Source organism: Peromyscus eremicus, unplaced genomic scaffold, assembly GCF_949786415.1.
Source record: "Peromyscus eremicus unplaced genomic scaffold, PerEre_H2_v1 PerEre#2#unplaced_62, whole genome shotgun sequence".
NCBI classification, from domain to species: Eukaryota; Metazoa; Chordata; class Mammalia; order Rodentia; family Cricetidae; genus Peromyscus; species Peromyscus eremicus.
In genome coordinates, this window is record NW_026734305.1 from 888,157 (window position 1) to 902,925 (window position 14,769).

At 49.5% G+C, this 14,769-nt stretch overlaps 1 protein-coding gene across 1 annotated transcript in view; it reads right to left on the reverse strand.

Annotated features, from left to right (window-relative positions):
* The window catches only part of Maml3 (mastermind like transcriptional coactivator 3), a 380,689-nt gene extending 367,180 nt beyond the window's left edge, over nucleotides 1-13,509 (reverse strand). Inside the window, exon 1 of the mRNA XM_059252471.1 lies at nucleotides 12,281-13,509. Within this exon, the coding sequence (XP_059108454.1) occupies nucleotides 12,281-12,745 (465 nt within the window). The 5' untranslated portion in view covers nucleotides 12,746-13,509. The remainder of the gene's footprint in view (nucleotides 1-12,280) is intronic.
* Between the last annotated feature and the right edge of the window lie 1,260 nt (nucleotides 13,510-14,769).

Consider the following 14,769-nt stretch of genomic DNA (forward strand, 5'->3'; position numbering starts at 1 on the left):
TAAGAGAGAGAGACAGAGACAGAGACAGAGAGACAGAGACAGACAGACAGAGACAGAGACAGAAACAGAGACAGAGAGAGAGAGAGAGAAAGAGTCACCACAGGATAGTGCGCTTGTAATTCTAGCGCTAGGTGGATTCCTGGGTTTCAATGGCCAGCCAGCCTAGATTATTTGGGGGGTACCAGGCCACTAAGGCACTTTGTCTCAAAAACAAAACAACAACAAAAAGTAGACTGCTCCCAAGGAATGGCTCTCAAGGTTGTCTTCTGGCCTCCACATGCATGTACACATATGTGCATGCATATACCCAGGCACACATAACCTGCACACACAGAAGTAGCTACCGGGTATCGTAGTTATAAGCTGGAGTACAATGCTTAGTTTGCTGGAATTACTTGGAAGAGGAAGATAAAGAACAGGTCCCCAGGGCGGTGGTGGCGCACGCCTTTAATCCCAGCACTTGGGAGGCAGAGCCAGGTGGATCTCTGTGAGTTCGAGGCCAGCCTGGGCTACCAAGTGAGTTCCAGGAAAGGCGCAAAGCTACACAGAGAAACCGTCTCGAAAAACCAAAAAAAAAAAAAAAAAAAAAAAAAAGAACAGGTCCCCAGTAGCCTTACCCCCTCCGGTTTATTTCTCTGGTCACATCTCTGCCACCCACACCTTGTTCATGTTTTAGGTCCTACTGTCACCCTGACAAAGACAAAACACACGGGTGGTAAAGCAGATAAGAGAGAGAGACACCCAAGGTCAGAGGTACATGAGGCCAGGAGACGTCAGAACCGGGAGCCTAGCAAGGCCACGTTTCTCAAGTCTGGCTCCTGTTCAAACTGATCTGCCTCCACCCTGGCAAAGCCAGGCAGACAAGGCCTTCCCCTTGGGAGAACATAGTTCTGTAGAAAATAGGGCTGTTCAGACAAGCTTGCCAAGAGAGGCTCCTGCAGGCCAGTGAAGGCCCAATAGCACAGTAGCAAAGAACGCTCCAGCCACGGTGAAAACACGGAATATAATTGCTTCACGTCAGAAGGCTACTCAGGCAAAGGCAAGTCCAAGTAGCCACAATTACGGAGGGGTCATGTCGGAGCGTGACAGAAAGTGCTGGGACTTCTGTCTAAGCGATCGCTGTTAGAGGGCTATGGAGGCAAGTCTGTTCTCCAGCATTTCCCAGGGCTAGCTGGTCAACACGCTGTTATTACCACATTACACAGATGACTAGATTAGTCAGGGCAATTGAACCAGTAGGAAGTGGCAGTTCACAGAACTAAGATTTCGACCACTTGAATGCACACCCATAGACACCCCGGGTACTACTGGGCCAACTCACACATACACACACACACACACACACACACACCACCACCACCACCACCACCACCACCACCACACAGCCCGGCCTGGGAAGCACAACACCAACAAACGCCAAGAGGGCCATGGACTCAGCCAAAGCCTCCACTTTAGGACGACAGAAGAGAAAGAACATCATCCCTGTAGGACACAACCTTTAAAACTCACTAAGGTCCTAAAAGGGACTAAGGGTGTAGCTCAGCGGTAAAGCACTCAACTCTCATGCAGAAAGCCCTGGGTTCAATCCTTAGCACCAGAAATAAACTACTGAAGCTGGGGGTGGGGTGGGGCAGGGGACAGAGACTGACATGATAGGTCATGACATGACCTTTATGGAAAAAAAAATTTTTAATTCATTTTTAGCTTATGTTCATTGGTGTTTTGTCTGTGTGAGGGTGCTGGATCCCCTGGAACTGGAATTACAGACAGTGGTGAGCTGTCATGTGGGTGCTGGGAATTGAACCCAGGTACTCTGGAAGAGCAGCCAGTGTTCCTAACCACTGAGCTATCTTTCCAGCCCCTATGTACATTCTTATTTACAGTTCGACTTATTTCTCTTGTTAAGGTCTGTCAGTTCTCTTCTTCCACCACATGGGTCCTAGGAATCAAATTCAAGAAGCCAGGTTTGGCAGCAAGTGCTTGTACCCACTGAGTGACCTCACCACCCCTAAAACTATATTGTTTAAAAAGACAGAATTATCATCGGTCCTACAGAGCACTGTAATAAGCCATATTAAACCATGTTGCATTGAGAGACTTTCTATCGGCTGCTTATTTGCTGCTTATACTCATTATATACACAGAAAAGTCGTCTTCACTACAGAAATTCTCAAATGTGTACAAGGGATGTGCGGATAAGGAGATCGCAACATTTAATTGCCAAAACCTGAGGAGGGGGGACATGAGACGTTTGCCTCAAAAAGAAACAAGCAAGCAAGCAAGCAAACCAAAATGGAGAAATCAGTCAGTCACTGTGTCTACCAACAGGGACTCTTACACAGTATTGTGGGACATTCATAATCATCATAAAGGGAGAGTTGAGGCTCTAGGAACACCTCATGAGGCAGACGGCTAAATCATAACACCCAGGGCTGAAGATGGAGCTCAGCTGGTAGAGAGCTTGCCTAGAATGCAGGAAACCCTGGATTTGATTCCCAGCACTGTATCAGCCAGATGTGTGGCATACCCATGGCCATAATCCCAGTGGAGGCAGGAGAACATGAAGTTCAAGCTCATCCTTGGCCACTTAGCGCATTCCAGGCCAGCCAGGAACACAGGAGACTTTGGTTTTTGTGGGTTTGTTGTTGTTGTTGAATTAGATGTATTTAATGTGTGTATGTGCATGCGTTCATGGTGCATGCAGAGGTCAGAGAACAACTTGTAGGGGTCAGTTCTCTCCTTCCAGCAAGTGGGTCCCAGGGATTGAACTCAGGTCGTTGCCAGGCTCCGCAGCAAACACTTTTACCCACTGAGCCCTCTTGTATATATATATATATATGGAAAACTGCAGAGTACATATATATATATGGAAAACTGCAGAGTACCTATCTGTTTAAATGCACAAGGGTTTATTTTAGGACAATAATGCAATATGATTCCAATTACGTAAAAAAACTAACACGTAGTTACATACAACTGGTGACAGGAAGACAAGCAAACGTACGAAATCACAGAGATTGAACAGTTTGGTGAATGGCCCTGAGGGAAGGAAATCAGGCCTTTCTTATTATTTGCTGTCGTTTAGTAATGTATTTAAGTAGCATTCTGAGCTCCTCCTATCAGAGATAGGTCCTTTCAGAAGCACAAGGACATAGACGTGAATGAGACAGACTCCCTGCTCCTTCTTCTCCCACGCTCCAGCCAGGTCTAAAACCCTTGAGGGAACACTGCCACTCACCAAGGCAGCCCATTCCATCTCGGGGCACCTTTCATTTCCATAAAATTGGTTTTTAAAATATACATTATGCTAAAACCTGGCTTCTAATAACTGCCAACCATGGATCTTCAGTTTACCCCCTTGAGGTCTAAAGGGGCATCTCTCATCCTTTCTTTGAGCGACAGCCCTTCAGATCTTTTCAGTCAGGGGTCCTCTCGCCCCCTCCATCTCTACACACTCCGCTCCACCCACGGCTCTCCACTTGCATGGTTCCCAGCCCTAGCACCTCCCTGCTTGCTTGCAGCTAAGTGCTCTCCTTTTGTCTGAAGCCCCCACGTGAAGTTATGATCGTGATGCTACAAGTGCCACCTAGTCAGAAAGAAAAAGAAGGTGAAAACGAAATCCATCGGCTTCAGCAATCACGCCCTCATCCACCGCAACAAGCCAGTGGATCATGCCCCAAAAATACTTGTTTGGAAAAATGTGAACTATAGCACGGTGTGGCAGCACACACCTGAATCCCACACTTTGAAGGTGGAATTCAAAAACTTCCTCAGGTACGTCGTGAGTTCAAGGCCAGCAAAAGCTATTGGAGACTTTGACTCCAAAAAAAGGAGGGAGGGAGGAAGGAAGCTTTGCTATAGAAATCAAGACTTAGAAGACAGAAAGAATGTATCATCCTTGGGGTTTTCCTAAATGTTAGTTTATTGCTCCCAGGAATATGAATGTATCTAACAGACCCACAAATACTACTTCTTGAACTATGTGGTCTCGTCCTCCAATGAGGACAAGGGTATCCTTCACCATGGAGTTTCTAGTGGCTACAAGAGTGTCCAACCTGCAGCAGTGGTCCACTTCGAACTCATTAGATCTCAGTTCATGCAGATGCCGGGCTAGGTTAAGCCTCATGGTGTTCTATTCTCAGGGTGCACTTGGGCAGGAGGTAACAGGCGAAGCCAAAGTCCGTCATGAAAACGCAGCTAAGGGGCGTGGCAGACCCTTGCCTCACTGATACATTTGATCCTAACCATGATCCTAACTCTTGCAATGAGATGTGAGAAAGACACTCATTGTTTTTGAGACAGGCAAGGAGACAGGGCCAACAATCCTGAAGTGAAAAGCCACAAAATCCCCAGTGAGCTGGACAGAGCTGAAACCCAAGCATCACCCGCTTCCCACCTCATCACAGCCCTGCCAAGGCTCGCTCTCTTAGCAACAAATGTGTTACAAAGAAACTGTGGGTAAAACCACAGGGCATACATTAAATCCATCCCCATCCCCTCTCCTTCCTACCTCCACGGAAGCTTCTTGGTCAAAGTAGGGTTTCCCCAAGCCCAGCAGTACCAACATTCTGGACCAGGTGAATTCTTCATCGTGAACATGTATTAATTTGCTTTCTACTGCTGTGATGAACACTGTGACCAAAAGCAACTTGGGGAGAAAAGGGTTATTACAGCTTACAAGTTCTAGGCCATCATGGAGGGAAGCCGGGGTAGGTGCTCACGGCAGGCACTGAAGCAGAGGCCACAGAGGGACACTGTTCACTGACTTGCTCCCTCTGGCTTGCTTAGCCTGCTTTTTATTACAGCCTAGGCCTAAGTGCCCAGGGGTGACACTGCCCACAAGAGCCTGGCCCCTTCCATATGAACCATCAATCAAGACAATGGCCCACAGGCTTGCCTACAGGCCGTCTGATGGAAGCATTTTCTTGGTGGCAGTTCCCTCTCCCCAGAGGACCCTGCTTTGTGTCAAATTAAAACCAAAACAAACAAACAAAACAAACAAAAAAAACCCAACTAACCACCACAGTGTTATTTGCAGGATATCTGTCAGAACGCCTGGTTCCTACCATGGAGACAACTGTAGCACCTCTAAATTATAACAATCAAAAGTGTCAGGTGTGGATGAGGATACACCATTTACAGCATACCTTGCCTGGTAACTCCAACTACCCACGCCACACTGTTGTTAACTACAAACCATCAAGACCCACTATTTTTCCTCCATCTGCTCCTCCGTGTTCATTTTTCCCTGCTATTGGAATTTGCTCAGTCTTTCTACATAGCTGACCTCCCTCCAGCTGATTATAGCTCTTACTGGGTAGCAGCCCCTTGAGATTCATTCACAGTCTCTGGGTTACCACACCTGACATCTGTCAATCAAAGGTAGAAAACTGACTGACCCCCGTGAGGAAAACGGGATAGACTTCATCTTTCAGAGCTAGTGTCATCCTCATCCATCCCAGTCACAGGTGTGAAGGGCTGGCTGGCTACACAAGCAGGATAGCAGTCCAGCCCATTCCCCTGATGGGAAAGAAGGGTCGGGGGGAGGGGGAGTGGGAGCAAACACCACTCACCCTAATCCTTTCCTCCTAGGCAGAAGCAAATGCTGACACAGCTGAGGACTGAAACGTCCACGTTCAAGCAACATTACAGAGCCAGATGCTAACCACCTGGATAGGCGTTTAAGGGGTTAGAAAGGAAAGTCTGGAAGTTGTTAGAGTAAAATTAAATATTTCATTGAAGTGTTCTCTAGTTGTTAAGGAAACGCTGAAGGGGATGAAGGTCACTTATTAGTATTTTAAAAGATTCCATTTCAACATCAGGTCCCTCCCAGCCAATGGGAAGTCGGACAGAATTAAAAGGCGGTGCCTAAGTGATCCTTAAGGAATCACTTTCCTTAAGTCGGAGGAAGTACTGCAAGACTTTTGTGGTTTTTATTAAGTTCCCCAAGAACAGTACGCCAGCCTTTAAAACAAACAAACAAAAAGCCGTATCAGTCGTTTCTTTTGCTTTTGCTTGAGCACATGTGGCCCTCGGGGAACTAAACAGTTTCTTCCTCAAATAGAGAAAGGGATTCAAGAACCTCTCTAGTGTGTGTCAGAGAGAACAGCCAGATAGCCTTCAAAAACGAAAATAGAATGTATTTTCCTTTGTTGCCCCTGCTAAGCAGAACCCTGTGATTTCTAAGTATTTATTAAACAGCCAGCCCTCAATTCCATTTTATGAGTCGTTTATCTACTCTTATTTCATTTTTTTCTTTGAATGTTCTTAGATTTAAACAAAAACAACTTAGGTGAAGAATGAATCACTTCTTGGCGGTAGCCGATTACCTGAAGCTGTATTCCCATCTCGCAAACCTAAATAATGAACTTTCGGACGCGTCTGTTTGAGATACATGCTGTTGTCTTAATGAAAACTTAATTTGGAAAGACTTAAAACTTCACCAGTTCCAGGCGTGGTAGCGCACGCCTTTAATCCCCTGGGAGGCAGAGGCAGGTGGATCTCTGAGTCCAAGGCCAGCCTGGTCTACAGAGGGAGTTCAGGGACTGCCAGGGCTACATAGAGAAACCCTGCCTCAGAAAAACAAAAAGCAGTAACAACAACAAAAATCTTACTAGCAATCATCTGTAAATCACCCCCCACCCCGAACGCATGCACGCGCGCCTTCAAATACCAATGTCAAATGAGTTTGAAATAACAGGAGAATAAACCATATCATTTTTCTCAAAATATCACGGGAAGGGAAGATACAGGGCCTGAAAGTGCTAAGTGGTTGACACAAAAGACTACTGATTTAAAAGCAATCTGTTGTACCCTGGAAATCAGCTACAATAACAAGAAAACCTATGAAGACTACACATTGTCATGCAAATTAAAATACCATTAGTAATTTAATTTCTGTGAAGTACTACACCGACTGTGTATCAGTGCTATGCAATAAGTAGAGCTGAAAATTCGGGCTGGAGAGCTGGCTCAGTGGTTAAGAGCACCGACTGCCCTTCCAAAGGTCCTGAGTTCAATTCCCAGCAACCACGTGGCGGCTCACAACCACCTGTAATGAGACTTGGTGCCCTCTTCTGGCCTGCAGGGAATGCTGTTTACATAAAAATAAATCTTAAGGAAAAAAAAAGCTGAAAATTCAGTTTATGCTATATTAAAATTATGCTATATTAAACATTGTGTATAAAATCAAATCCACACTAATCCAAAATGATGTCATATCCAGTTGTCTCATTAGTCGTGACAGCCAGAAGCACCTGAGTTAATTTCTCCTCTGCTTGTGGCTTCCTCCCAGTTTGTGATAAAAGTACTGAAGAGCAAGAGAAAGAGAAGGCCAGCGCAGCAGGGCAGAGAAGGAAAGCAGGTAGCCGTGGGCTCCACGCACCCAACTCTGAGCTCTTCAGCAACAGAGTAAACATGAACCGCTGTCTGAGACTTCAGGCAGCCACCGTGAGAACCTGGAGAGCAGGTTTGCAATCGTTTCTCTGTTAGAGCTGGATGTCTGATTGACTTCACACTTCTCTATGGTGGGTAGCCTTTAAAAAGGCAGGCTTCGGCTATCATCAAGTCTAGGTCAGAGTACAGCAAAAGAACTACTGGAAAACAAACAGACTAGTCATCACCCACAGAAAACTCCTCCAGGAGCATCCACAAAGTCCAAGTGCTTTGAATGCGTCCCAAAATTACTACGAACCATGCAAAATGCTTTATTATACTAGATCCTGGGGAGAGGGGTACGGGAGCACAAGGGAATGCTTGCTAAGCATTCTTATCTCAACCATGAAAAGCCCTGTTGGGAAATCTAGCAGCAAACTGTGAGTCTCACAGGCTTAGGTAGAAAGAAACTCAATGTAAGGAAACCTGACTGCCCCTGATCCTCTTCTCTCCTACAGAAACCAGTGACCAGAAAATGCTCATTCCTCTTATATTAATGAGGCAGAAAATCTAAAAAATATCTAGTTTGTTCTCATTATTCTAGAAAGACAGGATGGAGAAGTATCAAGAATCCTAGCTACTTGAGCGTCAGCTTTACTTGGGAAGGGACTCTGCCTGAATCTCATTTTGTAGATTATGACTAATGATTAACTAAGTGAAGTTCTACTCTGCAGGCTGACTGCTGGCCACTCTGCACTCAATAAAATGTACCACGACCAAAGACTAAAACAGGATTACATGTATTGCTACCTGAAAACAATGCTGTTGTTTGAGGATTGTTGAGGATGGAGAAATAAAAAGTTCACAGTTTCCTCATGAACTTAAGACACACTCGGTCAGGCGATGGGAAGGTTTGGCAAAACCATCCCTCTCACCCATGACAGCAGCCAGACAGGAAAGCCGGAAAGGTTACCACAAAAATAAAAGTTTAAAAGGCAAACAGGGTTCATTGAGAAGAAAGTTCAGCAGTGAGCTAGTATATTGGCATTTCCTGGATCTATTCCAAGGATGGATGGGAACATTTGGGGATGGGGTACAGTTACATCCAACACTCAGTGATTAATACATATATTATCAAATGAATTTTATGCGCTGAACTCTTCAGAGCATGGGTCACACAGATTTACGAACTCTCCAAACTGTCTATAAATCGTGAGGTCGGCGACAGGGAAAGACCAGACACAGTACAGGTCTCCAGGGTGAATAAGACTACCAACATTTTGAGATCGTCAAAATGACATTGATGTGCTTTCTGATGTCTCTGAAGACATCTTTGTCAAGTCAATCAATCTTTGGGTTTGAAAATCAAAATGTATCTTAACACTGGACTCAGATCCTGTTCCTAGTGCTGCAAGGAACATATTTTGCTACCAGAAATAGGTCTTGGGAAAAGACACCCTTGGAAAACATTGAGATTCTTAAATTCCTGAAGTCAATAGCTCTCATCAAGGAACCAAGGAGTCTTGGGGGAGGGAGGGCTCTGTAAAAATAAAATGGGAGAGGCTGATGTCCAGGATCGAGGTTACCCGTGTCTAGAAAGGGCCTGTCACTTGAAGTAGTGTATGTTCAAACCTAGGAGTGCTGCCTGCTCTATGCACCAGACTACAGAGAACCCACAGCAACCTGAAACAGTCTAGAACTGGCAAAGATTGCTGCTTACCACCTCCGGCCGCTTTTGGCTTGCTGGTTTGTGTGTGTGTGTGTGTGTGTGTGTGTGTGTGTCTTTCACGCCTATGCTTGTAAATGTGTAAGATAGGAAAACAAATCAAAATCAGCAAAGCCCTCATTAGATTGTCCCCTTAACCCAAGCCAGGCAGAAAGAATCAATCGATATTTAGTACTTTGGACATATTGGTCCTAAGAAGGTAAACAATAGCAATAAAACAGAGAAGAATCCTATTCGCTTTTATTTTTATCATCACTGTGGTTTGGCTGTGCTTGATCATTTTTCTTTAGGGCTTTCCAAATAGTGAGTCCAATCCGAGAACTAAATTTAATTGCTCTGTGCCTCACCGGAGTACCACTATAATCCAGCAGTCAATTCGAGAAAACGAAGAGGCACATTTTCTTAGCAACCAGTCTTGAAGGGTTTTTTTTTTTTTTTAACTTCATAGATAGGCTAAGCTTAAAGTATTTTTCCATCTTAGAAGCGGATGTGAATTCTGAAACTAATTATTTTACAGGAAAATTTAACCCGTAAAGGATGGTTACGATGTTAATTTTTCTCTCTGTGCACAGAATCTACACACAAGTCTTTGCTTGGGATTAAAGCAGTTTATTTTCATTCCACTCATCACATGTACGTCATACGGGCACCCGTGAGATGCTTACGATTCAGGAGAAGCTAGAATATACTGTTTTGCACATGGCTTTGCTATTTCTAGAAGTCAATAAGCTAAATTATTGAAAACTGACAGAAAAAATTTGATTTTCAGGCAATCGTTTTTCACGTCTATTTGTTGTTAACTTACTAAAGTAGGATTCATTGCGAAATTTATAGCTGTTGTCTTCATCTATTCAAATAAGCTTTATATTTTCATTTTGAAGTTAAATCCTGGCTGGGGCGAGCTGCCTCCTAGGTAACCTCAGAATGCAGGCTGGCTTCTACCTGCGGGTGTCTTAACACAGAGGCGCCCCCCACCCGACCCTCCATCCACCATCAAAGGATGCTAAGGGAGGACACAGCCCAGAGACAAAACTTTCTGGTCCCTAACTCTACTCCTCTCGCCTCTGTACCAGGTCTCTAAAAAGGACTGTGGCTTTTGTTCTACAGACGTTCAGTACCATCCCCAAAGGTCGTAAGCTGTGTCAGAAGACGGGAATTTTGGAACCTGACGCAAAAAGTCCGTTTCGATGCAATTAGGGAGCAGGAGGTGTGCAAACACTAAAGGGAGGTGGGGGTGGGCAAGGATGGACTCCTCGATGCCTGGCTTATTCTATTCCAGCCTCGGGTCGCTATGTGAACCTCCCACGACTGAGGGCGAGGGCAGGGAGGGGGAGCTGGGGGACTGCTATGAACACCGGTGCCACCTGGGTCCCCCAGCTACAGTCAATACGCCGGTCTCGTCCCAGCTCAGGCTACAATCGGGAGAAAGCCAGTGTGGCCGTGGTTTGGAGCTTCCTGTTTGTAAGCGAGAAGCTCCCTAGAAGACTCTGGGACCCGGGTTCTTCCTCCCACCGCGCTGGTGGCCTGAGGCGGAGGAGGGGGCAGGGCCGGAGGCGCTGGGCGGTCCCCGGGGCTGCGCAGGGCCGCCAGGCGGACAAAGCGCCTCCCGCTCCCTCCCCCACGGCCGCGTTCCAAAAGGGAGGGGAGGGAGGGCCGGAGGGGTGGGATGGAGAGGGAGGCCGGGGAGGGAGAAGAGGAGAGGAGGAGGGCGCTGCCGGCGGGACTGGGCTGGAGCGCGCAGAAGAGGGAGGGCAGAGAGGAGGGGCCAAGGAGAGCAGGGAGGAGGGAAGGATTCTTGAAGCCCAAGATAAACAAATTGTTCCTCTTCACGTGCGGGGTGGGGGGTTGGGGGAGAGCGAGCTCCACGGCCTCCCCTCCCCCACGCCGGCTCTTTGTCACCGCCCGCCCGCCCGAGCGCCCGGCGACACTGGCACCACCCCTGGCGCTCGGAGATCCGGAACGTGCGCGATGCACAGAACGCACACGGAGAGGGCGCCCGGCGCCCGGCCCCACGCAGCCGGTGGAGGCGCGCTGGGGAGAAGGGGCGCGCTCCTAGGAGATGGCCATTACCGGGGCCCCGAACCCGGAGACACAGTGGGAGGAGGGAGGGCAGACACCTTTCCAAGCTTCCTGCCTCCACCTCCTCCTCTCCCAAGGAGGAAAGCTAGAGAACCCGGGAGAGGAGATAAGAGAAAGGATTCCACCCTCCGGGTTAGGGGTGGGATCGGCCCCTTCCTCCCCCCCCCAGCACTTAAGCCATTGGCTGCGCATCCTCCCGCGAACCCACCCACCCGGCCATTTAAGCCTTTCTCCTCCCTGCTCCCCTCCACTCCTCCGGGCTCAATACCCGGTGCCTGAAAGTTGGCGGAGAGCGAGGTGGGGGCAAGTTGAAGAAGATGGGGGACAGTTCCAAGCCTTGCGGCAGTGGCAGGGTCAGGGCACAGCCCTGGCTGCCTCGCTCCCACCCAGCCGCGTCCCTCTCGACCCCTGGCGGCTGCCCCACCTGCCCTGCCTGCCTCAGCCGCAGGTCTCGAGCGGCGAGCGCAGCGCTCGCGCGCCCTGCATCCGCGCGCGTCCCCACGAGCACGCGCGCGCAGCCACCCTCGCTCGCATCTCACCCACTTCAAAGTTCATTCACAAAACTCCCAGACTTTCCCAAGCCCAAAGGAGAGGAAGCTAGGGACTCTTCCTTTCCCTCCTAAGGGTTAAGGGCCTGGTGCCCACTCAGGATGTGCGACGGCATCAGTTTCCCCCTGCAGCCGACGGATGTGATGAGAGGGGTGGGCGAAAGGGGGACCGATCTGGGGAGGCGCGGTGGCACGGGGCGAGGTGAAGGCGGGGCGCGGAGGGGAGCAGCGTGGTTTCTACTCCCGGGTTCACTCTCACTCGGATCCGTTTCTAAGACAAGGAGGGGGAAACTTTTCCTGCGCCTCACTCCAACGCTCTCGAAGCTCCCTCCTCCCCTTGCAGTCGTGACTGGCTTCTCTCTCATCCCCTCCTCCCCAAATCTGACAACCCTGACAGATTAACAGGTAGCGGCGTCAACGACAGCGTTTACCCTGAGAAAAGTTGACGTTAACCCTTCGGCTCCATCCCACCTCACTCACCCCCGGTGCAAATCAGACCCTCACACCCCCACGCCAGAAACTCCACGCCCCCGACCCCAACGCGCGCCCTCACCATGATCAGCGTGTGGTTCCTCTGCTCCGCCGAGGCAGCCTCCGCATCTTGCTGGGCTTTGCTCGGGTGCTGTTGCTTGCCGGTGCTGGCGCCCGATTTCTTGGCCCTCTGCTCCAGGGTCCGCTGGTAGAGGCTCACGGTGTCCCGGCGCTCCAGCTCCAGCTGTTCCACCTGAGCCTGCTGATACCTGTTCTCGCAGTTGACGTGGTGCCGCCGGCAGCCCTCGATACGCTGCCGGAGCCGCTCGACCACCGTGCTGTGCTTGGGGACGGCCGCCGAGCCGCCGCCGGGGCCCCCGGAGCCGCCGCAGCCGCCGGCAGCGGGGTGATTGCCACTCGGAGCAGCCGGAGTGCTATTGGGAGTATTCACGCCGATCCCGGCCCCGCCGAGGTTGCTGCTCAGGCTGCTGTTGATGCAGATACTACTACCATTCGCGGCAGCAGCGGGGGCTGCGAAATCCCCCATCCTGCTCCCGGGGCACACTATTTTGGAAGAACTTTTTTTTTTTAATCCACCCCCCTATCAGCCTCCTCCTTGGGTCCAAGGATTAAAATAGTTTAAGTGGAACGCGGGGGAGACGCAAGCACATGGATGAAAACAGCGATCCCCACGGGGCGAAAAAAAAAAGGGGGAGAAATTTTGGGGTGGTTTTTGTTGTTGTTTCCTTAAAAAAAAAAACTGTAAAGATCGAGGGAAGGAAAGAGGGGGTGTTATCTGAATACCATCAGACACCTATCAACAAATAGAATCCCAACAAACTGAGCCGGCAGCAGATAGGCTTGCAACTCAAGGGGAGATCCGCTCCTCGCCTGCCTCCTTTTAATAATCCATTATTTTCTAATAAATTCCAGGAGGTTTCCGGTGGTTGGCAAGCATTTTCTCCCTACGTACCGAAAAACACACCCCATGTACACACACAAGCGTGTGCCTCCAGTGCGGACACGCGCGACATACACTCACTCCACGCCGCATCGGAAAACGGCGAGCTTGCTTATTGCATTTTCCTTCCACAAAAAAGTTTTGGTGTTTATGCCGCCCCGTGTTCTCAAAGTACTTTGGCTGCTCAGTTGCATTTCACAGGAGCCTAGACATCGAGTCCTCGGGCTGGGGCAAGTAAACACATGGACAGTCCGAGGCGACTGCAAAAGTAGATCGCTGAAGTCCTTTGCGAAACGCCGCGCGGAGAGCAGCCCCTAACGCTCGGCCAGGCTGCCGCTGCCGCCGCCGCCTCCGCCACCATCACAATGATCAACTGCTCGCCGCCGCCGCCGCCGCCTCCTCCTCCTCCTCGCGCTCCTCCACCTCCTCCTCCTCCTCCATGCCAGCGGAGTGATATCAGGACGCGCGAGCTCAGTAAACACGGCAGCGGCGGCGGCTGGAGGCCGTGAGACGAGCCCGGGGACCCGGCGCAAAACCCGGCCCGGACTCTCCCCGGGCGGGAGCGGGCGCGGCGCGCACCTACCCGGCTCCCGCCTCCCTCGCCACTCCCCCCGACACACACCCTCCGCCCTCCCCGTCCCCCAGCCCAGCTGCTCCCCAGGCTAGGAAGCCCGACCTGCCAGGAGGAGGGAAAGCAAAGATGGGGGGGGGGGGAATCTCAGGAGTGGATCACCTTTTGACCCGTGCGCGCGCACGCGCGTGTGTGAGTGTGTGTGTGTGTGTGTGTGTGTGTGTGTGTGTATGCGCGCGCGTGAGAGAAGCGCGCGGTGCGCGCGCGCGCGTGTGTGTGTGCGTGCGCGCGCGCACGAGCGCGCGGGAACGCGCCAGGCTGGCTGAGTTTCCTCCTGCCCAGCGAGAGGTATCCAGCGAGCCCAAGTTGTTGTTATACATTTATGCATTATATTGCAGAACTGTGCATGACCAGGCAGAAACATTGCAGCTTCCCGGCAGCTGTCATTCCCACCCATGTGGAACGAAAAAGGCAAATGAGTGACTTGTTTTTAAGACCCAGAGAGTAAGTCCTTGCTAGTGCTCAAGAACTCTTGCTCAAACTCTAGGACCCTCTTAACCCAAATACTTAATTTTTTTTTCTTACTACGTTTATCTATTTATTGGGTCGGGGGAGGCGACTAGTGCCTCAGCGCGTGTAGAAATCAGAAGCCAGCTTTGTGGAGCCTTTTTCTTTCTTCCAAGGTGGACACCGGGGTTTGAACTAAGGTTGTCGAGCCCCAGGACAGTCACCTTTACATGCTGGAAGTCTCATCAGCACCAAAGTACCGAATTTTCAGTGAACAGAAATAAGCAGTGGAAAACAAAAACAAAAAAGACCTTTGGGATATTATTTATTTCTCTGCACATAACGACTGTTGTTATTAGAGTGATTATTGTTTTACTTACCCTTGAAAAAATTAAAACCAAGCAAGCAGGGACTTGGAGGTGAGACTAAGCGTACATTTTAACAGACTGTTTTGAACAGTAGGTGCTAATGACAGCAGTAATTAAGGGCCCTTCGTAAATCAAGTGGAAAGATTGCAGATTTCATGCATTAG